This window comes from Vicugna pacos, chromosome 35, assembly GCF_048564905.1.
Source record: "Vicugna pacos chromosome 35, VicPac4, whole genome shotgun sequence".
Classification (NCBI taxonomy): Eukaryota; Metazoa; Chordata; class Mammalia; order Artiodactyla; family Camelidae; genus Vicugna; species Vicugna pacos.
In genome coordinates this window covers 20,468,579-20,496,052 of record NC_133021.1, presented here as the reverse complement: position 1 = coordinate 20,496,052, position 27,474 = coordinate 20,468,579, and the positions used below count along the sequence as shown (strand labels likewise).

At 42.9% G+C, this 27,474-nt stretch overlaps 1 protein-coding gene across 3 annotated transcripts in view; it reads left to right on the top strand.

Annotated features, from left to right (window-relative positions):
- RSU1 (Ras suppressor protein 1) overlaps window positions 1-27,474 on the top strand; it is a 158,554-nt gene that overhangs the window by 35,057 nt on the left and 96,023 nt on the right. For all 3 annotated transcript variants that reach the window (XM_015249937.3, XM_072954877.1, XM_015249936.3), the window contains 4 exons: window positions 3,548-3,668; window positions 8,194-8,312; window positions 10,098-10,180; window positions 10,459-10,573. In XM_015249937.3, coding sequence (XP_015105423.1) covers window positions 3,548-3,668; window positions 8,194-8,312; window positions 10,098-10,180; window positions 10,459-10,573 — 438 coding nt within the window. The remainder of the gene's footprint in view (window positions 1-3,547; window positions 3,669-8,193; window positions 8,313-10,097; window positions 10,181-10,458; window positions 10,574-27,474) is intronic.

The following is a 27,474-nucleotide window of genomic DNA, read 5'->3' as shown; positions in this document are numbered from 1 at the left end:
CCCGTCTTTGTCACTTTTTCCAAAACTCAGCAGAAGCTCTGGCCTGAGAGCATCCCCAGTGGTCACCCGATCATGTGACCAGACCAGAAAGTGGCATTTAGGAGCCGGGGAATACCTGAGAGTCCTTAGGGACATTTCTGCAACTTTCTTTTAGCAACTAAAGCCTCAGAAGTTGACGCAGCCGTCTTTGGTTAGACAGAAAATGATACTGAATTCTCTGCCATCAGCAAAATTCTACATGACTGAGCTTCCTAGATGAGGCCCCCTCTCTTGCATTATTTAAATCCATATCATTGATTTTTTTGTAACCCAACTCTTCTGAGAATCGGAGAATGTTAAAGCCAGGTGGAAGGGAATGTAGAAATGGTCATAATCCAACCTTCTCATTTCAGAATGGAGGAAATGGAGACCCAGAGAGGTTGTGAGTTGAGAAAGGATGCACAGCGAGTTCAGGGCTGATCAGGGGAGCACAGAGCAAGCCCAAGATGACCAGACCAGGCCCCCTGCATTCTTGCATTGCAGGGCCTCTCCTTCTTTTGTGCACTCAGCTCCTGGTTGCCTGTGGACTGCTGGTTGCGGACTGCTGGGGGCTCTCGGTCAGAAGTTGGACAGATTGACAACAAAGGAACATTTCAGATGCAAAATAAGAAATAGATTGATGCTCACTGTTTATGTAGATTTTAAAATGCTGCTGCTTGCTAGTGTGTCACATAGCTGTCTTGAAAAATTCCACCAGAATATTCTGACCAGTGATACATTGCCACTCTTCATGGTAGCTTTCCGTAGACTGTTCATGTGATATATTATGTATAGGATTTCATTATTGCACAACTCATATTGTTGTGCAGTAAAAAAAAAATTGGTTATTTTTTTATGGACGGTTTTGTTGGGATTAGTGTGCTTTCCAAGCACTAGACCTGTCTCCATTTGTTGATTCTGATACCCCTTTTCTTGTGACTTACTTTCTTTAAATAGCGTGCCTCTCTTACCTTATCCCAAAAGTACTGAGATGCTGGCTGCTAAAAGTGTACGTTTCTGTGCACATAATAAACATTCTCTAAACATTGGTTGGAAGAGTCAGTGTTGTCCCGTCCAGATAGGTCTGGAGGTTCATTTCTTTTGCTTTTAACTATGGCCAGGGCAGGTTGGGGGGTGGGGGTGGAAATTCTATAGTTTAGGGAGAATATTAGCTGTAATTTTTTGCCCCATCTCGTTTGAATGGAGTCTTAAAAAAATTCGCATGTGCACTGAAAATCTGGGAGAGGTTGAGTAAATTGAATGTGGGGTTATTGTTTGTGTCCACAAAACCAAGCCCTAAATCACATTTAGCATAATTGGTGGTTTTAAATTGGACTGATTTAGCAAGGAGAGTGAAATAATCTCTCATCCTGTCAAAAAAGGCGATACCTTCGGACCGGCATTTAATTGCATTGGCAGAGTAACTTTGGGAAGGCAGCAGTAATTCTGGCTGCATTATTCTTGGTTTGTGGTGAAATTGAGATCATCATTTTCTCCTGGTTGCACTAACTTTCTTTATTGCTCTTCAAACTAATCAGATGAATGCAGTGAGAGAAGCTTTGTGGTAGCCGGAGGGTGAATGGGGGAGAGGGTGAGGTCTCTGAGCAGGGCTGTAATCATCTGTAGACTTGCACTTTACACATTTCAGGATCCAGGTAGAGAGAGCAGGTAAACGGACCCCTAGAAAGCCATAGGTGCAGACTGGTGAATTTCTTTGTAGTCATTTACACAATGTGAATACCATTCATTCCCCCCAGAAGTGTGTTACTGAGGGCACACCTAAGGAAGTGCTGTTGCAGCCAAATCGTACAGGTAAGGCTCATCTGCATTCAGGCTGGCAGCCAGGAGTGTGGGTGCTGGAGGGAATTCCCAGGTGCCTCAATTTTTCCCATTAAAATCCCCCCTTTTGTCTCCATCACACAACCAGACTCTTAAGGAACGAATCCACACCTTGCTCATTTTCCATCTGGACCACTGCCTCTTCCCAAGTGTCTTAGTTCAGGCTGATTCCTACTTGTCACAGTCCCTTCCTCCAGTGAAAGCATTTCTCTTAATTTTTACCAGGCCTGCTTCCCTCTAAAAGAAATCAGGTCATTAATGCCTTAGACATTTTATCAAGCTGAAAAATGATGACTCAAAACTGTAATGACAGCTCGCCTGCCTTCTTGACTTCCGTTCCCGTGGGAGTTATCCACTGGACTTCTTGGAATGGCTACCTCCTTAAATACTTCAGGTATCTCTTTGGAATGTGACACACAGCTTGGTTGTGGTTCTAAGCACAGGTGCCCCCAGGTGTCTGCAGCCTTCTGGGGACACCCCTGGAGGGAGGTGCTGGGACGGGAAGTAAGTGTCCTGACATGAGACATTGTACTTCCTTGTACTGAACCCAAGCCCCTTGTCCGTGGCTTCAGTTACCCGAATAGTCTTGATCTTAAGAGTTTACACGAACTGTGGACGAGTTTGTGGCCAGTAAGTAATGTCTGTGTGAAAGAATGAATCAGAGAATGGGGTAGAAGAAGTATAATCTCTTGAAATCTTTCTGCTGCCAATTGAGAGTTGGTGCTTTGAAGGAAAAGATGCCTTTGGCTTTTAAGTTTGTATTGGCAAACTTACACTCTGGGGAAGGAGGAGCCTTCCAGCTTCCAGTGGTAACCTTTGATCTGCGTACTCCTCTGTTTATATCGTGTCACCAAGGTGGCCTTTCATTCTGCTGTGTAATAACAGTGCAGTGATCTGTTGCTTATCTGATGTCAGAGGGGTTGTGTGTACGTTGATCAGGATACGCAAAGGCCAGAAGCCAAAATCAGAAACTAGGTAGGTTGACTGTTTCATCATTTCAGGTTGAGTTCGAAAATTGTGATTTCGTCCAGTGTTAAGAGAACGGCTCTGCAGATAACGGATTATTGAAACAGCTTGATGAATGTATCATTACTCAGGAAGGGATCTGGAGTTGGCTGACTTCCTTTTGGTGGAGATGTGGGGAAACCAAAAGGAAGAAAACAATTGCATTTATTAGATATCACATGACAATCAGAAAAGTATCATTTTATATGTAAGTGAGTAAATCCTAAGAGTTCTCATCCCAAGTCTTTCTTCTTTTTCTTTATTTAGTATCTATATGAGAAGATGGGTTTAACTAACCTTACTGAGGTCATCATTCCATGATGTGTAAGTCAGATCTTATGTTGTGCACCTTAAACTTACACGGTGCTGTGTGTCAATATCTCAAAACGGGAAGGAAAAAAATAAAAATTAAAAATAGAGATAGATATGCTCTGTAATAGTCATTTACAGGCTGCTCATGGTACTGAAATTTTCTCCTGTCATTCGAAGAAACATTTCCATTTCTACACGGTGTTTCTACCTAAGAAACACCTGCAGAAATTAAATTCGATATATACAGGTGAGTAAGACGGTCATGCTGGAGTTGCACCTTTCTTTCACTTGAGAGGAAATCAAACTGTGTGCCTGGCTTTCCTGGCGGGGAGTGAGGGGCCTGCGTTCACCCTTAGCATTTCTGTTTCCATAGCTGTGCCACCGAACATAGCAGAACTGAAGAATTTGGAAGTGCTGAACTTCTTTAATAACCAGATTGAGGAGCTGCCCACACAGATCAGCAGCCTTCAGAAGCTCAAACACTTGAACGTCAGGTGAGCCTCATGGAGGAGAGAGGATTCCGAGCAGAGGAAGCGCTGGAGGGGGCGGGGCGGGAGGCGGGTGGGGGGCGGGGCTTGTCATTGCTCCTATTAGATAGGAGAAGCCGAGTTCTAGTTTCCATCTCTGTTTTAGGTTTTAAAAAAGTTTTGTTGTTTTAATGCAACCTTTCTATGGCCTCCATTAGTGCATGTCTGTTTGCATGCTAATTAAGAAGCTAATTGTTGGTACAATAAGGAAGTCTTTTTTTTTTTTTAAACTGCATTTTGTTTCCAGTAAAATTTTGTTTCTGTTATGTTGACTGAGAAGGGACCTATTTGCATAGCATTAACTGTGCAGACCAGTTGCAATGTGGTTGATTCTTTTTTCTGTGTTGAGTCAAAGTAGTGTGCAAAGCAGCTTCCTTCCACGGAGGGGAGGATGCATTTCCTAACACCGCTCCATTGACTCTTACAATTCTTGTTTGTGGTCAAGAGGTTATAGTCCCAAGTCTCTCTTCACACAGAGGTGAAGAGGGGAGTTTTGATTCAGCTGCTGAGGTTGTGGAATCAGGTTGCAGTGAATAATAATATCTTGTATTCTTACATTGCTTCACAGTTTTCAAAGTCCTCACACTGGTATTTGACCCCCTCAACTATTGGGAAGGAGGGAGGGCAGGCATTATTGCCATCATCTTGTGGAATGGAAGCCAAGCCCTTTCCAAGGGGCCCAGTGACTTGCCCTGATTGCTCCTGAGGTTAGTGGCCTAGCTCAGCAGAGAACCCCAGTGTGTGTGGGGTCTGTGCCCTGCCCAGCACACACCATGGATGCCACTCAGAACTTGGACTTCTGCACTCCAGCTTCACTGTTGGAGCTGTTGAATGCAGCTGCCCACTCATGCCTCATCCTCTCCGTGAAGTCATGTATTCGTTAAATTATAGCCATTAAGTGCTGTGATCCAGTTGGTGATTTGCATGGAGTGGCTGTAGAAGCCGGCCAGGTGTTTATGAATTTACTGGGAAGCAATCATGAAAAAAATCTTTTGCATGGACTGATGTTCAGTTGAGTTTCTCCCCACCAGGCATCTGGTCAGATGCTCTTAATTTGGTGTGCACTCCAGTTGAGAGACAGTCTTTGTAAGACGCATGAGGACTCTTTCTCCTAACATCTGGGGGGGAGTGGAGTTTGGGGGAGGGCAAAAGTCACTGTATGTGGTGCCTTTTTCCTCCTACAAATGGGGAGACTGTATACTTGTCGGGCAAAGTGGGAAAGAAAGGATCCTCCATTTACATCTTTGTTTTGAATATTATTAAGTCCTAATACTTTATTTGCATATAAGAAAGAAGCTAAAACAAGATCTAGATCCAAGAAATACAAAACTAGGTGCTTTGTTGCCTAATGTCTGCATCATTCACAAAGCGAGTTAATAGTTACATCTGAGGGGCTAGGAGTAGTGCCTGGCGCATGGTAGCAGTCCATAGGGTTAGCTTTTATTATCATCATCGTTGTTTTACTTACGAATTCATTTATTTCTTGACTGTGTGCCTTTTCTGCACCAGGAGCCTTGCCAGCGTGGGGATCAGCAGTGAAGGTCACAGCCCCCGGCCTTAAGGATGGGGGCAGAGCAGTTGTCAGTGACAGTGTCCAGCGGGGTCACTGATGGGTTGGCGGCTGTCAGTTGGCAGTGGGAGAGGGGGACAGGGAGCAGGTGAGATCCTCGGAAGGAAGGGTTCCTCTCCTGGGTAGTATGAGAGCTAAGACCCGATGCTGAGAAGGAATTGGTCAGACTCACAAGTAGAGGGAAGACGTCTCCGATGGTGAGAATGACAGATGTGAAAGCTCAGAGTCAGGTTGCAGGTTGTTTGGTGTCACCAAGAGTAAGATGTGAGGCCGGGAGGGGAGAGACAGGCGGTGAGGCCAGGCAGAGCAGCCTGAAAGTCTGCTCTTACGTTGGATGAGCCTTTCCTGGGCTCTCAACTCTGTGCCAAGCACTGCTGTGGTCCTGCCCATCCACCCTGGGGAGCATACATCACAGGTGGGGAAACAGCCTAAAAATACATAGATGTCTGTCGGCAGGAGTCAAGTGCTGATAAAGGGCGTGTGTGTCAGAGAAAGGAGCTGTGGTCTCATCCTGCCGCCCACTGGGGAGTTGGCACAGTGACGTGGCGGGTGTGCGGTGAGGTGGGAGGATTTCCCATAGGAAAGATCATGGTGGGGAGAGGTCAGAGGGGGTGTGACTTCAGGTCAGGAGACACATAAGTTCTCTAGGTGAGCGTTCCTGGTGAACTAGGGCAGGAACACTGACGGCGGGGAGGGATTGCAAATGAAAAGTACGCAGGAGGTAAAACTGACAAGACAGTACAGAGGGGAGGGGAGGGGAGGCCTGAAATAGAGGTGCAGGTAGAGACAGTTTTGTTCTACAGGTTTTGTTTGGCTTTGTTTTGTTCAAGGAGCCTTAGGACAGAGTTGGAAACTTTCCTTTATTACCCAGTGCATCTGAGTTGCCTCTTTGTTGACTTTGGAGCTGTTTGGCCCTCGGTGACTTATTGACTGTGTAAAGCTTTCTGTATTTAATTACATAACTGCACGGACGGGGTTGTCAAAGTCTGAATAAAATTCTTAGTTCTCTGGGAAAGGAATTAGGCTCGGTTTCCATAAATGGTATTACTGATGTCAAATGGCATAAAGAATTATACCTGCACAGCCCTGGTTAGGGCAAAGGCATCAAGAACCCCTTAGAATGAACAGCTAGAATTTAAAAAAAATATATGCACAGGAGACCCTCCTACAGCAGAGCAATTAGGCCACACGTATGCATGATCCAAACAGCACGTTCAACCGCAAGTTGCTTTTGTTTTGTTTTTATTCTGATCATTGAAAAACCGGCAAGAATTTTTGGACCATCTGAATAAACAGAGGAAAGTTGAATCATGCTTTTCATTTTTTTTGAATGTCATTCATTGTCCAGAGTTGTTTTGTTTGTTTGTTTGTTTGTTTGTTTTTAACAAAAAATGTAAAGCCACGTAGGTTACAAGTTGGTAATTATTTCAAGGATAACCTCATGGAAGGAGCATCATACCAGCTATTCCGGAATAACTTTCCAGCTGGTGAGATGGGGAAGCTTGTCTTGGGAAGAATTCACAGTTTTCACTAAAGCCGAGTGTTGAGTGTTCATGGATTTGGACTTAGTTTTTCCCCCAAGTGTGTGAGTGGGTCACTGTGCAAGTGAGAAAAATACTTGCCTTTTGGGCAGAAAGGCTTTATTGAATCAGGAGGAGCCTCTGAGGACCCCTGGAGTTCAGTGTTCCTAAAAGGAAGGGTTTGTGGGGGCCTTCCTGTAGCTTTTGGAGAAGACAAAGAGCAGAGACGCCCAACAGCCTTTGCTCTGGCTTTATGAAGTTCTCCATCATAGGCAGGCGTATTCTCATTTCCATATGCTTTGGAAAAATTGTCCTGGAGGCTGTTTTGCGAAGTGTAAAGTTAACCTGGGACTTGATACCCATCAAGAGGTGGAAATCACTCTTTTCTGGATTCCTCTTTCTGCTGTCAACTGTTTCTTAGGTGGCCTGGTTGATGGATGTGAGTAGGATTGTACCTAAACTGATAAGGATCAGTGTCTAAAATTATTAGTATTATTGTGTGTGTGGTGAAGGATAAAATTATTTTTAGTGTCACAGTTCCTCCCAAGTTTTAAATATTTGTCATCCTATATTAGATTAAAAAAATTTTAATCGGGTCTTTAAGTGTGTTCAGAGGGAGCCACGTTAAGGGAAATAAGAGTCTTGAAGGAGAAAAAGATAATAGAAAAAAATTTTTCCTTAGCTTTCGTTGGAGAGATGTGTGTATTTAAAATCTTTCAGTTGTGATGAAATATGCATAACGTAAATTTACCATTTTAACCATTTTAAGTTTATGATTCAGAAGCATGAAGTACATTCACATTGTTGCGCAGCCAATCTCTGCAAGTTTCTCATCTTGCAAAACTGAAACTCTATTCCCACTGAACAGTAACTCCTCATGACCCGCCTCCCTCAGCCTCTGGTAACCTCCATTCTAAGTGGAGATTATTTTGAACTACTATTAGTAGTACAAAACAAAAAAAAGGATTTTTTTTTTTTTGTCTCCCACTGGGAGGAAAAAGTGAAATCAAATAAAGCAGAAGTCTGAAAACTACAAGGCTCCGTTGGTATCTTTTGAGGTCTTATTATCGCTACATCCATCAGGAAGTTTTTCTCTAGAAGAATGGATGTTTTGTGATGTCTTAGTTTTCTGCATGGAACAGTCACTGAGCATCAAGCGTTGGAGAAAGTGACAAACTAAGACATTTACAAACATTTCATGAACATGGAGCTTCTCAGACTAGGATTCCTAGGCTGGTTAAAAGTGACACAAAGTGATTATGGAATTAACGGCCATCTTTGAAGCTTTCAGCCTCTCCCACGAGGCTCCCAGGCCCGGGACACAGAGGTGAGCTGAGCAGTCTGTGTAAATACATGTTTCTGTGTTGTGTAACATCTTGCATTTTTTTTCCCCCAACAACAGCATGAATAGACTGAACACCCTGCCTCGAGGATTCGGCTCACTCCCAGCTCTAGAGGTCCTTGATTTGACTTACAACAACTTGAATGAAAATTCTCTTCCTGGAAACTTCTTCTACCTGAGTATGAAACTTTTAATTCTATAAATCTGCTTAAAATGGTCCTTTGCGTTCTAAAAGTGAAATTTATTTGCCAGGGTCCAAACTCCAAGAGAAATTATTCGACATATATATTTTTTCCTCAGATTCCTTCTGAATATTCCCTCATAGCTCAGCAGTCTGTGTTTGATGTATAGTTACCTGACACCATTGCACTCACGTGGACTTAGTAATGTCATATTAAATTTCTGATGGAGATTTTTACCTAAATGAGATCAAGTCTCACATTTAGCTAGGGAACTTGACTTTCTTTTTAAAGAGCATCCAGAAAAAAAAATAATAATAATACACGTGTCTTCCTAATGTTGCTATTAACTCTTTGTAGGCTTTTTGCCCAAAGATAGTCCAATCAGTTATTTATAAAAATATCCATTATTAGAGGGGAGGTACAGCTCAGTGGTAGAGTGCATGCCTAGCATGCATGAGGTCCTGGGTTCAATCCCCAGTGCCTCCATTAAAATAAACAAACAAACAAACCTAATCACCTCCCCCCTCCAACCAAAAAAAAAAAAAGAAATTGAAAAAAAATCCATTAATAAACCTCTAATAGGAACTTTAAACATTTCCAGCCAGGATTCTCGTTTTAAGCTTTTTAAAAAGTTCTTTCTGACATAGTCTACTGTATGTGCAGTATACTATCAAAAATTAAGAAATTATAGATCACAGATGAACACACTTGGAACTTTTATAGGCAAGCATATTTCCTACTGCAGATGGAAAAAGAGGAAAAATTGATTTTTCCGAGAACTCATGAAATTTTTAGGGAAGAGTTGCTGTCTTTAAACGAATGTTCTGCTTCTCCAAATAGTGACCTATATGATATCCAGAAATTTTGATTTTTCCGAATTAGTCTCTAGTTTCGTTTTTTTACCTTACATAGACACTCTTTATCCCAGACTTCTCATAAAGCACATGAAACCAACTTTAACAGTTTTCTTGAGCCGCGGAAGAAATTATTTTTCTTGGATATATTAACATGCAGTTCTGTTGAACTTTAAGATAATTGAATGTAATTGAACACTTATAAAGAAATACAGCATACGTCAGATTATACTCTCCCTTTGGGTTAAGGTTGAAAAGATGCCTTGGGTTTTAGCCTTTAGTTGATGGGGGACTAGTATTGTATGGTATTCTGAACAAATTGCTGATTACTGATAATCTGCCTAAGTTAGGGTTTTCTCTATTTTTGAAGCTCCCCGTCATTATTTCAGCTCCTTCACCTTCATTTATTTTTGCCGTTAAGGCTATAGAAACAATAATAGTTAGTCTGACTATGGAAACAGTGAACAGCGATCACAGCCTCCATCAGAGGAAAGCCTTTGGTTACTTATTTTTTGACCTAGTTTTCTGTTTATGGGAGCGAAGCGTTGGTATCAGGTGACATGGGAAGTTTCTTTTGTTTCGCTCTGGATGCAAATCAAACCCATAAATGCGAATCGGAAGTAATAGAAAAACAAGAGCTGTCTTTGCTGAGAGCGTATTGAAAACTCTGGGCCAGAAACTGCCGGTTGCCCACAGTTGTTAATTGTGTCAGTTCACTTGGATATAGATGTCTTCCTGAACACACCAGCTCCACAATCAGCCGGTAAATCTAAGTTTGACCTGCTTGTTATTATTGTGAGCCCTAGGTATGTCACAGGCTTTTCACCGAGCCAGGGTTATTAATCAAAGCTGACTCCCTCGTATTGATCAGACCTCAAGTGGCTGGGTTCCATGCCACCCTGTTTATATATTGCTGTTTAATTTGCAGCCACCCTGCGTGCACTCTATCTAAGTGACAACGATTTTGAAATCCTGCCGCCAGATATTGGGAAGCTCACAAAGTTGCAGATAGTAAGTAATTTATCTAAATTCTTAGAAAATCAATTCACTCCTGCAGCCCTGGGAGGAGTGGAATCGAGTCAATTTGAGCCGGAGTACAGTTTGTTTTGCAGGAATAAAACCACTCCTCCCCAGTACTGTTCCTTGTTGGTCTGCAGACCCTGGTAAATAAAGGGAAAGGATTGAGCCTTCTAAGAAGACAGGGCACGGGGCCAGGACGAGTGTGTCTTTCGAGTCCTCTTGATGTGAAAATTGTTCTGACAGCTCCTGTTTTTTTTTCTTCTCTTTAGCTCAGCCTTAGGGATAACGACCTGATCTCGCTGCCGAAGGAAATCGGGGAGCTTACTCAGCTTAAGGAGCTCCACATTCAGGGGAACCGCCTGACCGTTCTGCCCCCAGAACTCGGTAAGGTTGCTGATGAACGGTCTGTGTTCTGGGTTTAATTAGTAATAATGATCTGAGTGCTGCAGCTCTGAAAAAAGCCTCTCTCCTCTTCTGGGCACATAGACTCCATCCAAGGCGCCCAGTCCTGATATTTTTCTAGCAGCATTTGTCATCGACCAGGGGTTAGCTCTTCTGGGGTTGGACCTTCCCTGATGATTCATGGAGCAGCTGTGGTACCAGTGTCTCAGGAGCTGCTGCTGAAAGGTGACCCAGCTCAGCTGCCTGTGTGGTGCAGCGAAAGGAGCCTGGGTGGTTCTCGGTCTCCCCAGGGCTCCTCCTTGACCAGGAGTGATCATTTTTTTTCCCCTTCTTTTTAAAGTCTAATCACTCTTATTTTTTTTTTTTGATCCCTTAATTTTTTTAAAATTTTTTTTATTTTTATTTTTTTTACATTTTTTTATTGATTCATAATCATTTTACAGTGTTGTGTCAAATTCCAGTGTTCAGCACAATTTTTCAGTCATTCATGGACATATATTTAATCCCTCAAACTTTTACCAAATGGTTAAAATATGTACGACAGCTGTATCTCCAGCCTTGATTTTGGTTCCCTGCTGCTGCCGTCTCCAGTGGGAACTGTTAAATATGTTCTCACTGGAAACTCTTTGGTCCTCCCGCTGTGGCCCCTGAATCGTCCCCCTCTGCCTGGTCATTCAGGTGGCCCTAAGCGCCTCTAGGCCTCCCTCGGACATAACGTCCAACCCATTTCCTCGTGTTCCTGAGGTTGTCCTTCTGGACATGTTCCATGAGTTCTCTTCTCCCGTGCAGACTCTGGGTAGCCTCTCATTTCTTCGCTACAGTCAACTGCATTGTTTCTCAAACTAGAACTATTTGCTTTTCTGCTCCAAAATATCCCACAATTGAAAAAAGCACATTTGACCCAACATTCTTGGAGGAAGTAAATCCAGTGAGTCTGGTGGTTTTAAAGAGGCTGGTGGTTATTATAAATGAGGATGGAAGTTCCATGAGAGCTGGGGGGTTGTGTGTGCTCCCCACTGTATCCCCAGTGCTGGCCATGTGCGAGGCACCAGGTAGACACTCAAGGGATAAGTACCGAATGAGTTAATGAAACAAGGACCTCAAATAGCAAGGTGTCAGGAAGGTGAGAAGCAAGCCAAGGCTGGCCTTTGCCTAGAGCTGTGCTGTCCAGCATGGAAGCCACAAGCCACATTTCAGGCGTTGAGGAACCACGTGTGGCTCATGGTTGCCTTATGGGAAAATTCAGGTAGAGAACATTTCCATGGGAGGGAAAGCTGTGTTGGGCAGCATGAGTCTAAAAGAAGCATTCATGCAATTCCATGGAACAGATACAGCTTCCCCCTGACCTTCCCATCTGCTGTGGCTCCTTTGTTGCTGCCAAAGGTCTTGAGGAATTTGTCCTGATTTCAAGGACTGCAGAGTCACTCAGCTCCTTCCCAGAGTTACGGGTCATCAGTCCTGTTGCATGAGATCAAGAGAAAATGTTCAGGAACATTTTTAAGGCAAAACAAAACAAAACAAAACAAAACAAAACACTTCTTACCAAAGGAAAGATTCTGGACCGTGATAGCCAGCCACAGATGTTGGCATTAGTAATTCATGGGGAACTTCTGCAGGATGCAAACACCTGCTCCCTCCCTGACCAACTGCGTGAGGCTACGTCTTGTGTAATTTGGTAAAACTCCCTTAGTGCTTCTGACCTTCGTCTTGGATTAGCATGATGAGGAGAAATGGTTAAAAAAACGTGTTTTGTTGTTTTACTTCATTTTTCAAGCACGGGGGCAGTGTAGGGCATTGGATTAGTCAGTGATTTCTGTCAGCTAACAGTTTGGTAGGAAAACAGCTGATTGAACCCATGCGTACCTGTGTACCTGTACATTTTTAAATCTTACATTGCTTGTCCTGTTTAGATTCTGCACATGGTCGTGTTAGTCTTAACATTTTTCTGTTAACGCTCTCTAATACCAAACATATATTCAGGACTAGAATTGAAGATAGTCTTTTTTTTCTTTCTTTTTTTTTTTTTTTGAGGAGAAAGTCTTTAAATAAGTTGATTATTGGTAGCCATACCTAGAAAAGCTTTATTTCAGCATCTGCCTGGTGGCATTTCTCCCAAATTGCAAGGACACTTAGCTGTAAGTAAATGGTAAGCCCCTAGCTAAACTCAGGATAAAGGTAGGTGTATTATTTATTTTTGAACAGTGATTTTTTTTAAAGAATATGATGATAGTACTGTAATAATAGCTGTTATAATAAGATGGACTGAGGCCTTATGTGCCAAGGCACTGTGGTAAGTGCTTTTCCTGTGCTGGCTCCTGTAATTGTCCAAAAATAGAAAGTGGACCTTTTAGAGTTGAGGAAACTGAGGCTTAGGAAATGTTGGTGACGTGTGCATCGGGTCACGGCTGGTCATGGAGGCGAGATTTGAACCCTGGCGCCCACTTTTCCGGATCCGTGTACCTGACCAGTGGGCTGCCCTCTTCCCGTCTGTGTGCCGGTAAGGATGCCTAGAAGGCCGTGTTTCCAAGTGTGAATGAAGCACACCACCTGCTCCCTGCCCCAGACAGTGGCAGAAGGAGAGGAGATTGAATGTGGTGACTTGTGAGGCTGGACCTCCCTGCTGGTGTGTGAGCAGCAGGGCTGGGATAACACTTTGCAGAATGCGGAGGAGGTGACCTCTGTGAAAGGAACTGATGCTCTGCTCTTCCAGCCCAGGCCGGTTGCGTTGTTCCCCTGGCTCTTCCCCCGCCAGTAAGCATCCAGCCACAGCAGGACTCTCTTTTGTCTGCCTGTGCGCCTGGTACCCAGGGTGGTCATCTGGACCGCCCTGGCTGGCCACGGGGCGGGGCTGGGGACCGTGTAACTTGAGGCTTGGATTGTCCGTCCCTGCAGCATCCTCTGGCTCCAGGCTTGCTCCTGGGTGTATTTGAAAAGATGGATAATGATCTGACCCCTGAATATTCAACTTTTTACATATCTGAATAAACAAGAGAAATGCTTTTGAGACTTCTGCAGAATTTCCTTTAAAAATAAACCTGGAGTTTATTAACTTGAAACCTCGTTGGCAAGAGTTTTTGAAGCAAGCAAGGGAATCCAAATGGATTCTGACTTGTCAGGTCTGAGACTGTGCAGGGACACTGCGGAACAAAGTCCAGGCCTTGCGTGGAGTTTTAATATGTAATTGTATTACTTTCCTTCCGTTGCACAAACTTGAATAAATTACTTTACCTGTTATGTCTGGTTCCTCAACAGGAAAGCACTTGATTTTACGTTAGTCCATAGACCTATAGAAAATTAGGTATAGAGTGTGTCTGTCATTCACCCATCCATTTCCTCATTCATTCAGACATTAATTAAGTTCCTACTTGAGGCCAGGTCTTGTTTTGAAGGGACTTACTTTTCCAGTAACGTAGAATTCACTTATCCAGCAACCGTTTACTGAGTCCCTGCTTCATGTTTTATTTCCAGGGGATAGAAGAAGAGACAAAACACCCCTTGTAACATTTTGGTGGGTGAGGGAGGGAGGATGGATGGATGGATGGATGGATGGATGGATGGAAAGAGAACATAACACGTGATGTTAAATGCCCCGGGGGGAAAAAATGAGAACAGAAGAGACTCTCCAAGTCGTGGCGGGGAAAGGGGAATGTTACTTTATTACGTGGAGTCAACAGAGAAGGTCTTATCATACCTTGGTGTTGTTCAGTCACAGGCCTGAGGGAGGGAGCTTTCCTGGTAGAGGGGACAGCAGGTGCAGAGGTCCTGAGATGGGCTTGTGTGCTGAGGAGCAGCCAGAAGGCTAGTGTGGCTGGAGCCGGCTGAGCGAGGAGGAGAGTTGGAAGAGTTGGACTTTGACAGGGAATGGGGACTAGATCACATGGGAACTTGTGGGGCGTTGTGAGAACTTTGGCTTCTGCTCTGAGTGAGATGGTGTGGGAGGCTGAATAATGGCTTCCCCAGAGATGCCCTGTCCTCGTGACCGGAATCTGGGAGAATGCTGTTTTGCATGGTTAAGGGACTTTGCAGATGTGATGTCCCATCTAGAAATGGGGAGATCACCCTGGATCACCAAGGGGAGCCCAGGGTAATTGTGAGGGTCCTTAGAAGGGGGAGGCAGGAGGGTCAGAGACAGCAGTAGAAGATCTGGGGACAGAGTCAGGAGGTTGGAGTTGGGCGTGGAAGGGGCCATGCACCAAGGACAGTGGCGGCCTCCAGAAGCTGAGAATGGCAAGGACCTGGATTTTCCCCAGGAGCCTCCAGAAGGAAGGCAGCCCTTCTGCATTCATCCAGGTGGCAGTAATGTTAGATTCTGGTGTTCCAGAGGCGGAACCAACAGGAATTGGTGATGATTTCAATGATGAAGGAGGGAGCAAAGAGTGACTGGGTCTTAGGGAACTAAGAAGATGAGGAAGGTAGCGGGAAGGGTAGGTTGAGGAGATGGAGGAGGAGAGGAGCTGAGTTTTGGATTCCTAGAGGTTTGAGCTGCTTTTTGGGTATCTAATCAAGAAGGCAACTGGATATTAGACTCCAGGGTCGAGAGGAAGGGTCTGGGCTGCATCTGTAATTTTGGGCATCATTACCATAAACATAATACCACAGGTCGGTTGAGGTCCCTTGGACGTGACGGTGGAGTGTAGAACACAGAGCCGTGTAGCACTCTGGTTCCTAAGCCCTGAAGCCAGAGAATCAGGGACCTATAAGGGTTCTGTCGCTTAGGCATCTGTGGCCAAGTCAGGGACCATAGTCTCCCCTCTTTGGCCCCATCATGACTCGTCAGTGCTCACGCAGTGAGAGTGCTTTTGCATGGTAGGAAAAATGTTTTCCCGACCTGAGCAGCTAACTCTGCCAGCAAAGGGGTGAAACAGACATGATTGAAATCTCCTGAGCCTGCCTGTCTCCGCAGCTCTCCTCTGGACCAGTATTTTCAGCCAGCATCTCTTCTCTCCTTCTAAAAAGCAGCAGGGTGACTGACGGAAGTTTTCACCCACTTTTAATTCATGGCAGAACTCAGGGGTGCAGTGGAGACAAGGCCCACACTGGTGGGGGAGGAAGGAGAGACAGGTGTCCTGACCCATCCTCAGGACGGGTAAAGCCCCAGAGTAAACAGCCTAACGGTGATCTCAGAAACGGTGGCTCCGCGAGCTGTACTCTGTGCAGATTCTGTATTTTCTCACCCACAGGTGAGACTTAACGAGTCTTCAGTATAGAAGATGGGAAACATGTCTTTACATGGTCTCTTTCCTGAGTTTTCCGGGATTCAGTTGCTTGCACTTGGTGGAGTCATTTCTGGCTTCTTGGCTTCTAGACAGTCATGGGACCTCTTCTGCGTTTGTCACCCAGATAACTTGCCTTTGGAGAAGGAAATGGCGTTGGTCCGCCAGGCATGCCGCAAAGCGAAGTGTTTTTAGACATCAGAACCTTACCTGCACCAGTTTGCCAGCCTGTGACAGGGATGTGTGCGTCACTACACAGACCTGGGCCAGCTGGCTTAGCGTCCTGGTCTCTGTGCTGCTAGTCAAGTAGCAGTTTTTATTAAGAAGCATCAGAAGCTTGTGTATTCTTTCTCGCCTGTTTGTGAAGAGTGGAAACACACGTTAATCCCATTCAGAGAGTATGTGATGTCATGTGTTGAGAGTTTCCCTCTGACTGTCGTCTCCAGAATGAGCAGAATCAGGAAGGAGTGAGCCTGAAATCCTTCCTGTCACACCTCTTAATCCTTTTCTTAATGGTGCTGAGAAGCTCAGGAAAAATAACGTTCTCACGTGAGGCAGAAGAAAAGGAAACACAGTATTCTGTTTTTGACCCATTAAGTCCCTGATTATAAATGTCTTATCACCCAGTGTTATTGTCACTCTGTCCATGGGCTGTTGATGATCTTACCCAGAGGTTTAAGGCGTGTTTCAGTGTACATGGTTGGTTATGGATGAGACTTTGTCTCTTCATCCCTGTGCTGGGGTTCAAATCTCACCCCCCCCCAATTCCTTGCTCTGTGATTGTGGACAAGTCATTTTACTTCCTACGCCTTGTGTAGAATGAGGGTAGTAGTAACCCCCCCCTCCTAGTATTGTTGTGAGGATTAAAAGAATAATACACACACACGGTGAATTTTTATACTGTTAAATGTTGATTATTTAGAGGCTGAGCACCTGGTGAGAAGCAATGACCGAGAAGGTCCAAAAGCCAGTCTCCATCACACACAGTGATAGGCTGGATGGATGACAGGCTGAGAATTAGCCTCTAGTGTGAAGGGTGAGAAAAAGCAGGGAGGTACCAGAAGGGACATACACTCGAGAGGAGATGTGGCGGGGAGAGAATGAGGACAGCATGAGGCGAACCCTCAGGTTGGGCATCAGGCGTGGCAGGAAGGGTTTCACTGCCTCCTTTCTGCCCCATGGTTCCCGTTTTCCTGATACACGTTTAGTTTCACAAATGATTTTCCAGCCAGGCTCTGCCCTTTTTGTGAGCTGCGTAATTGAGGCTGGGAGCAGGTCACCTGGTTCTTCTGCCTTAGAAGGCTCTGTGGTTAGCTTGTGGCTTGGTCATTCATTCATTCACTTCTTTTTTTTTTTTTTATTGTGATGTAGTTAGTTTACAATGTTGTATCAATTTCTGGTGCACAGCACAATGCTTCAGTCATACATGAACATTCACTTCTTTACTTTCTGGTGTCCTTTGTAAAACTATGAACTTGTCCTGAAGTATCGAACACTTCGTGGCGCTGGCTCTCACTCGCTTCTTCATCCCACGGTTAAGACTAGCTTTCTTCAAGAGAGAGCTTTGTTTGCCAGCTGTTGAATTTCTCACTGTCTCACATTATCTTTTGTTTGTTTCATCGGCGATGTTTCTCTTCTCCCAGAACTCCTGATACCCTCTGTTCTGGTGTTTCCATTTTTCACTATTACTGATGTGTGTGCACACACTGTTACCTTTTCATCACTCGTCTACATATTAGTCATTCATGTTGGAAACACACTAGATAAATCCATCTTTCTAAGTCTTTTTTATTTTGTCGTAAATTAAAAACATTAAAGATCTAGAGTGTGAAGTCAGACTATTTTGGAACTACTTTACGTATCGTATGAAATCTTCGGTTCTCTTGAGAAAAGATGTAATGGCAGTTACTAACCTGATTCCAGAAAAATCAGATACCAAGGACATAATAAGAAGTTAAGAAAAAAAAATTTTTTGTAGTCTGGATTCTCCATTCTGGATAATTATCTGCCCTGATCCCAGGCAGCTTTATACTGTTACCAGAACTGGTTTTCTCTGTGTAAATCCTGTTACTTATGAAAGGCAGAGATGGGCATGGTCTGTCTACTTGGGTTGAGAAGTAGTACCACTGAATTGGCCGTCTTTTTCTCTTCTCCTTGGTTTTGTTGATGTGTCCTTCTTAGGGCACGCGATGGAAGACAAGACACAGGACAGTATACTTCAGAGCGTGGTAGGTGATGTGCACCTGCATGGGTCACAGTCCTGTCTCCACGGATCCCAAGACAGGCAACCCTGAACAAGTCACTCACCCACATCTTAATCACTGGCCATAGCTGAGAGCTGCTAGCTTTTTTCCACCTGGGGTACAGTTCCCAGTTCACCAAGATCCTCCCCTGAGCCCCTAAAGATTCCTGGTTAAACAGAAATGAAGAAATGACTTAACAGGGTTATACAATGTTTTGTATATTTTGTTTCCCTTTGAAAATTATTTCTTAAGGTACAAAAATACAACACAATGTAAGTATCCTGTTACTCACTGAGCAACTGTAGGATTTATAACATTTAGTTAGGAAAGCTGCAGGTGACGTGGGCTGGAGAGTGGTTGAAAGTTTTAAGTTTAAAATTGTGTGATAAACATAGTCTCATTTCAAACTCGACTTGTATAGAAACTGTCAAGAATTTGAGACATTGTTTTGGACGTGCTGTTAGTCCAGTCTCCTCATTCACATTATTGTTTCTTTCACTTCTCTTTCTACCTTGATTTCGCTGGCCCCAGGATACACTGGAGTTTGCAAACCCCGGATTTACTTCTAGTCGCAGGCTTCTAACGTGGCAAATGCTGACTGCACATGGGAGTCCAGTGAACAGCGTGCAGGAAGCGTTTGGCACATGCCGGCTCCTTGAACATTTGCTACTCACTCATCCTCATTGTTGGCAGTAAAGCTCTTGGTCTTCGTCTCTGTCCTTTGGAAGAGGTGACTGATTCTGGTTCTGAGACCTTCCAGCTGGAAGCCTTTGGGGAGAGGTGCCGTCAGGGCATCGATGGGATTGAGGGGTCCGCACAGGGCTTGTGTTCAGCAGGGAGAAGGGGATGTAGGTCTGCTGGGAGGAGGAGGGGAGAGGCAGGAGGCTCGGAGGTACCAGAGCATCTCTTAGTACATTTAACATCACTTAGGGTTAAATATTTTATGATTTTGTTTTTATTATTTCAGTTTCTCTGTATTAATCCCAGGAAGCCAAAAGGTGTGAGAAGAGGGTGTGAGAAGAGAAAGCCAGTATTGATTGAGCACGTAAGCTGCTCCATTAGGCGTTTTATATGTTATTTTCTCATGTAAATCTCACAACAGCTGTGAGAGGCTGGGGGCTTTCTCCCCATTTTATGGGGTCGGGGCAGCTCATGAGGCTCTGAGAGGTGGACGGTAATCTGCTGAGGTCACATGGCCCGTTGGACTCGGAGCTGGAATGCAGAACTCCTGCCGCCATCTGGGATAACTAATCCAGGTTCACTGGGGGTAGAGTCATTGGCTGCTTTTGTTTTGGGTCCATTCTAGGACACAGAAAAATAGAAATTAGTCTGCGTAAAGAAATAGCATTTTTATGAAAGAAGGGCCCTGTGGATTAGATATGAACAAAAATACGTGCCTCAGAAGACGTAATTGTTAGTGTGTGACGTGGTTGCCACAGCTCATAATACCTTAGCATAATAAAGCTGTAAGAGACAGAACCAGAACCCAGAACCTGGGCCACGTGTTCAAAATGGACTTTGTCAGTCAATCGTGAACATGTTTGAAGTTACTTTTAAGCTACGTGGATTGACAGAAATCCTTTTGTTTCCACACACAATACCATGACTGACAAAATGATTTCACAGACTTGATCTCAGTTCTGTGCAATAGACCAGGGAGAACTCCGTGGCCACTTTTTACAGACGGCAAAACCAAGGTGTGTAGGGGGAGAGTGACTTGCCCAAAGTTGCATTACTGACGCGACATGTTATGGACAGAATGAGATTTTCAGTTCAGATCTTTTGCCTTCAAAAATAAGTATTCCTCCCAATAGTATATCCATAAATGTGTCAATACTGAGCCTGTGAAAGGGCATCGTGTATCATTAGATGACAGCAGTGCTTCCAAATAGATGCCTTAATTTTATTCTTTGGAAAGTAAAGAAAATGCGAGGGATAGAGAAATCTTTACCCGACGTTGAATTTTTGCCTTGAATTATATTACATGCGCTCACGTTTTATTTCTGTGTTCATGTCCCTTTTGCCATGCTTCACAAAAACTGATATATCCTGTTCTTTAATTCTCGTGGTCTTAGACGATCATCAGGTATGACTCCCGTCAGGTCTTCCTCCACGATGTATTTTTTAACAACTTCCATTTTATATATTCTGTTCCAGTGCATGTCTAGCCCTGGAAAATGCTCTAAGTGTGGATTTTAAAAACGCCAAATGAATTATACTTCTGCCTGGTGAGTTACTGCTTTAAAGGGGGTGGGAAGTTGCAACACATAAAAGGTTTCAATTCCGTATTGTAAATTTCAGGAAGCCCAGTGTCAGGTTCGGTGTGATTGAACTTGTGCATCAATCTGTGTTAACACTAGCTGGTAAAGCATGCCACTGTTTCCAGTGGACCATCCTTTGATTTAGTAGGACACTAAACGTCTTCTTGCCCCGGAGAAATGCCGGCAGTGCTGAGCTTCCAGATTTAATTTTTTTTTTTATTCCAGAGGCATATCTGTAAATACAGTTCCTATCACCTGAATACATATATAATATCTTACGTTTATGTAGCATCTCCCTAAAAGCTTCTCCTGTATATTATATTAGCTCAAATAAAGTAAGTAATGTTATAATAACCCGACCAGACCCGAATGGTGCTGCATGCGGGAGCGTGAGTTCCTCTTGGTCAGGGGTGGAGTTGGGGAAGGGGAGAAGTGGAGGGTGATGCTCTTCGTGGTGTCAGCACCAGAAGTTTAGCGTTAGACCCACAACTGTGCCTTGTCACAACTGATCATGGGTTAGCCTTTCTTGTCTATGTTTATTTAGACCTTTCTAGGATTTTTCGTGTTTTCAACCCAATATTTATTTCATAACTTGCCTAATTGCTTTGCCTACAGCCTCTCGTACAGTAGTGAGTACAAGTGAATATAATGTATCCTTGACTTATTCCTCATCTTAGGGAGAAAGTGTCTAATCTTTTCCTAATAAGTATTATGTTTTCAGGTTTTTTGCAGATGACCTTTGTCAGGTTTAGGAATATTGTCCTTCTATTCCTTGTTTATAGAATGCTTTTATCATGAAAGGGTGTTGGATTTTGTTAAATGCTTTTTTCATCTATTGGAATGATCATGTGTTTTCTGTTTTTTGTATTTTCCTTTTTATATATTTCTGGATTTGATTTGCTAATATTTTGTTTAAAATTTTTCCGCTTTGTTCAGTTCATGAACGATATTGGTCTCTAGTTTTCTTCTTTTCTTATATTAGTACCTTTATATAGTTTTTATATGAGGAGTATTGTGATCTTATAAAAAGTATAAAATTGAACATTATTCTTCCCTCAATATTTGAAGGAATTCGCTAGAGAAGCCATCTGGGTCTTGAGTTTTCCTTGTGGGAAAGATTAAAAAAAATTTTTTTATTGCAATAGCTTTATAGTACATCTCCCATTGTCATTTGGTTTATTTTGGGGTTTTTTTGTTTGTTTGTTTTTTTGTTAATAGAGGTACTGGGGATTGAACCCAGGACCTCGTGCATGCTAAGCATGGGGTCTACCACTGAGCTATCCCCCACCCTTGTGGCAAAGTTTTGAATTAAGCATTAAGTTATTTTTTTCATAGCTGTAAGACTTCGGATTCTTTTTTAGTGTCAGTTGGTAATTTGCATCTCTCAGAGATTTTTGTGTATTTCTTTTAAGTTGTTCTATGTTATCTATAATGATGTCCCCATTTTTATTTTGTGATAGTAGTAAATTTTGTTTCTCCTCTTTTCCCTTGAATGTTCTAGCTAGACTTTAAATTTTATTACTCATTTCAAAAACCCAGTGTTACTGTTTCATTCAGTTTGTTTATTCTTTGTTTTATATTTTGCTGGTTTCTTCTGCTTAATTTAGGTGCAGTTTGTTCAGATTTTTCTAGCTTCTTTAGGTGAAATCCTAGATCATTGATTTACAGTCTTCTGATACAAACATGTAGAGAAATAAATTTCTCTCAAATCATTGTTTTAGCTGCACCCACACTTTTCGTGGTTTCATTACCATTCAATTTGAAGTATTTTCTGATTTCCCTTGAGATTTTTTCCTTTGGTGTGTGGGTTATTTAGAAATTTTTTTAATGTTTGATAATTTTATAATCTTTTCGTTACTGATTTCTTGTTTAATTACATTATGACCAGAAATCATCATCTCTGTGATGCTCAGCCTTTTGAAATCTACCAGCTTGTCTTATGGCCCGCTGCATTGTGTTGATGAGTTTCCATGTGCACTTGGAAAACGTCATGTACCCTGCAGTGTTCTGTAATTGTTAGGAGGTATTTACATGCATATTATTCTTCCATGTTACTGACAAGTGTTCATTAAGGCCATTTCCACCATCATTCTTGGTATTTACAAATTTTTAACCTGCAGAATAGTCTCTTGGTCTTCATTACCTTTTGCAGTATCTTCTTAACTCACTGTCACAGCTAAGACCAACTGCAGAAGCTTGCTAGGGCTTAAACCACAGAAATTCATTTTCTTAGTGCAGACTAGGAGTTCGAGATCATTGTGCTGGTAAAGTTGGCTCCTTCTGAGGGCCACCCGAGAGGGACCAGGTCCAGACCTCTCCCCTTGGCTTGTAGATGGCCGCCTTCTCCCTGTGACTTCACGGTCGTCCCTCTGTGTGTGCACCCATGTTGAGTGTCTCTGCATGTCCACATCCCCTCTTCTAGAAGCACACTGGTCATATGGGATTAGGGCCCATGCTAATGACCTTCTTTTCACTAATTGCCTCTGTAAAGACCCTGTCTCCAAACACAGTCACATTCTGAGGTACTGGGAGTCAGGACTTCCACGTGAGCGTTTTGGGAGGAGGCACCACCCTGTCTCCAAACACAGTCACATTCTGAGGTACTGGGAGTCAGGACTTCCACGTGAGCGTTTTGGGAGGAGGCACCATTCAGCCCGTAACACAACTGTTTCTGTCTTATCTTTATTTATAAACCTTGGTGTAAAACTTGATGTCCTTTGATACTATTCATTTGTTCACATGCTTATTTATGCCTTCACTTTCTTTTATTTTGCAACAAAAGTTTCTGTTCCCTTAAGCCATCATGCTTAATCTTTTCAAGAATCCCTGACTCCTTTGTGAAACCAGAGAAACTTACAGAGCTACTCTCCCTAAAATGCTTGTTTTTGCATATGAAGTTTTAGATAAAACTTGGGAAATTTTAAGACGCCCCCAGATGAATATCCATGGACCCTTCAGTGTAGAAGTCTCACCCCAAATATTCTTCCTTTTAACCCTTTAATCGAGGTTCTGTTAGCCGACTGGTGCAGATGACATTTAAGGAGACCGCCCAGATTTCCCTCTTCATCCCACGCAAATAAAGAACAATGAGTGAGCCCAGGACACACAGGTAGGTTGTACATGAAGTGCTAGCTACAGACAAGAAAAGAATTCCCTCTCTCATGTGATCGGTCCTCCTTCAATGTTAGTTCATAGGATGTAGTGGTAGATGGTCCCATATAAACTTGGAAGAGGTCTTGACTTTTTACCCCTTGCATTTAAAAGGTTATGTGCTACAATGTGAGACAAATAAATCACGATTCACTGCAACAACAGCATTGCAAGTCAGTTGTATAAATTGCCAGTGAAACACGACATCAGTCACCTTGTGTGTTCTGACCATTTAATGAATGAAATAGTGTTGGAAGAGAGGGCTGCCTGGAGATGAGAGGAGCGAATGGTAGTGGCAGCTGCAATTAGCAAGATCAATGGTGGGTGCCACAGGTTCATTGTTTGGGCATTTCAGTTGACCCAAGCAAAAGCAATGGCTATCCAGAAGACTTGGTGAGCTATAATTTGCTGTAAAAGAATGCAGAAAAGTAAATTGCCCAACCACACTACATCTTTGCAGAATGTTCTTTCTCAGCTCACTGTGTTCCTAGGGCAGTGACCAAAAGCTCCAGCTCATTCTTTTCATTCGTTCTTTTAATCGATATTCCAGAACTTTTGCTCACTTGGTATAGTTTTTTTAAGTTTTAGCTGATCACTGACTGCTTTAACAAAAATCTTCTGGTCTGTGATTGAATCCTTCAGAACAGTGCTTTGAGCCTCAATTGATCACAACTTTCTTTTTCTTTGCGCTGCTGTATTTTGTGCTGTCAAGTCTTAACCCAGGATGACTCCTCGAACTGTAGCAAACACTGCTTTGAGTAACATTCAATTTCCTGTGTTAGTAGGATTTTTGTAACTTTTCATTTGATTGTCTTAAATTGATCAATTTTTATAAAAGAAGAAAGTTGAAAATGTGTCGATGAGATGGAAGGTTGTATTTGTTTTGGTACTATCCCTAATAATGTTTTATAGCTTCCGTATGAATCTATAAACATACTTCATTTGCAGACTTTCTGTGCCAAGATAAAAACATGTTATGTTACTCACACTTTGTAACAGGAGGCAACCACTTTCACAGACATTTTATGAATCGTACATCGAGGCTGTGAAAAGTTTCCCAAGTGGAAGGAGGGAACATTGTGAATAGCTCAGAGAGTCAGGGGAGTCAGACTCCAGAGTATCTTTCCATGGTGCGTTAACTTCCTGTCGGTGCTGTAGCAGATTGTCACAAACCTAGTGCCTGAAGACACCAGTTTATTCTCTTACTGTCTGAAGGTCAGATGTCCGAGATCAGTTCTACTAAGTTAACGTCAAGGTGAGGACACAGTTGGTTCTGTAAGGAGGCTTTCTGGGAAAATCCAGTTTCCTTGCCTTTTTTCAGTTTCTGGCGATTGCTTGTACTCCTTGGTCTGTTCCCCGCCTTAAATGCATGCCATCCATCTCTCCGGCCACCGTCACATTGCCTTTTCTGACACCGGTTCCTCCCCTATCCCTTAGGGCAGGACCACTGTGAGGCTGTCAGGCCCAACCAGATAATTCTCCCACCTTAGGATCCTTAACTTAGTCACATCTGCAAAGTCCTTTTTGCCATAGAAGCTGAAATTCACAGATTCCGGGGATTGAGATGCTGAATGTATTTGGGGAACCATTGCTCATCCTGTTGCACATGGTAACGGACACACGAGCTTCGTCATGCAGTTACATCCGTGACAATCATCCCTTTTGCTGGCTGCGTGGTGGGCCCACCTCTTCTCCTCTAGAATCGTGTGCGCTGGCTGGCTCTTGACTCCGGGATCCTCGTTCTACTGGGCTTTTGGGTCGACATTTGATGAAGGGTGTAGGTGTATTCATTTTCATTATTCACTTTGGGGGGAAATGAAGTTTGTATTGCTCGCCTCCCTCATTCTATATATTGATATTATGATTAATAGTTTCTGACACAAGACTATTTTGAAATAGGAGTCTTTGATGACGTATTTTGACAGCAGCCCTGTCATGCTTTTAGCTGCTCTAGCAGGAGTAAGTGATGGGGAAAACTAGTTTAATATTCCATACCTGAGTAATCAACCCAAGATGGCATGTCCAGAAATATCACTAAAATGTCAGCCACAAGAATCTCTTGAAAATAATCTCATTCAGGGAACTTGAATCTTCCTTGCTTGCAGTTTTGAAATATCAACTTTCGTAAAGATGAGGAGTCCTGAGTTATTTCTTTTTCCGAGATGCCAGATGGATGTTGAATTAAGTCCAGTTTTCAGCTTTTCTTCAGATAATTTTTTAAGTTGGTGGCTTGTGTTTTGGATCCTTATCAGTATATCAAGTGTGCTCTCCCTCCTCCGGTTCCCCACGGCTCCCCACCGCCTGGCATCAGCCTGGTTGCCTTGGTACCTGTTCCTGAAGGATGTCTGCAGTGAAATTTGGTTGTTTAAATAGCACAACTTGTCATCTAAAAGTAGAAGTCATTAGCACGACGCCGTGTGGCTAGTGGTGTCTCAAATACTCTTTTTAACATTTTTTCTTATTTTTATCACTTTATTGTTCATGTTTACTCCTTTCACAGCTGGAAATTTCAGGGCCCTGTTCACCGTATGGGTCTGGAGGGAAAGACGCCAAAAAATTTTCCTTAAGAGTCTCCTGAAACTTGTGCCCCAAGCTGTGGCCTGAATTAGGCACTTGGTGCATTTTGAGGGATGCAAACTTCTAAATTCCAGCCCCGTCATTACCTTGCCTGATCAGGAACACTTAGATGTGTGTGGCTGCAATCCATCCATTGAACAGCCTTCTGCTGTATCTAAGGAAAAGGAACTCTTAACTTCTTACCAGTTTCTGTTTGACTTTTAATTGATCTTCATTGCGATGGTGAATTTGCCAGAAACACATATTTATCTCAGAAAAGGCAGAATTTGTTTCTGTTGAACATGGAAAATGATTCAGGTGCTTTGGGGGGGCTTTTGTGCTGTCTGTCTCCATTTCCAGTTCTCTCCTCCACGTGATGATTACCAAAGATGCAGCCAGGCGGAACATCTTTACTCTTCCCACCGTGGTGAGTCGACTGGCAAGTCGATGGCTGCGGTCACTGCAGGTGAGAGGGTAGCACCCTGCTCCCTCACTGGTGGGCATCTCGGCAGAAATCACCAACTGGCAGCCTGTGCTGGGAGGCATGTGTGCTAATTAGTTGCTTGAAAGTCTTCCCTCATTAACTCCAGGCAAGTCATTAGAGGAAAGTGTTCTGGAGTCCAGAGTGTTGGTTTTGATAACAGGAAAACAAGTTTAATCATCAGTGTGTCATCTTGTTTGTGAAACAGGGACATCGCACATAGTCTCTCCCCTCGTGAGGGATCCTGTTTTGTCAGTGAGGCACCTGATCGTCCTTGAACCCTGGGACTCAGTTCATCCAGGGGGCACAGATCATAGAGAACAAGGTCTGTGTTGTAGGTACATTAAATTTTGCACTTTTTTTGGTGGGGTCTGGAGGGTGGTGAATAAGAAGAAGGGGCACCATTTTTTGGCCCCAATGAATTCATGTTGGAAAGAAAAATCATGTTGCTTTTATATAGTAATTTATGTTCATTATTTTAAAGAACAAAAACATTCAGAAAGCTAAAAAAAAATTGACTCAAAATCTCACTCACTTGAAATAACAATGATCATGTTTCAATAACCATCATTCAAGAAATATGTCTCTAATTTAAGGATTGTATCCTTTTAACAAAGGATTAAGTAATCAAAATGTCAAAAAAGAAATATATGTCTCTGATAAGGACAGAATGGTGGGCCAGAAGGTAGAAAGGCAACTGTATTGATTAAGTAAAGAACATAATATTTTTTTTAAATGTTAAATTTTATTTGAATCTGAGAAAGGAAAATCGAATGAAGAAGTTATTAAAGTTTTACTCTTTGAGACAAAGAAATTGAAGGCACTAATTCCTAAAAGATCACTCTAAGTAAACATTAAAATTATGGGCAACATTGAGGCATTTTACACATACGTATTATATACATTATTTATATATGTTTAATATATAAATATGTGTGACTGTGTTTTTAAACTGTTTTTCAAAATAGGTTGATGGCTT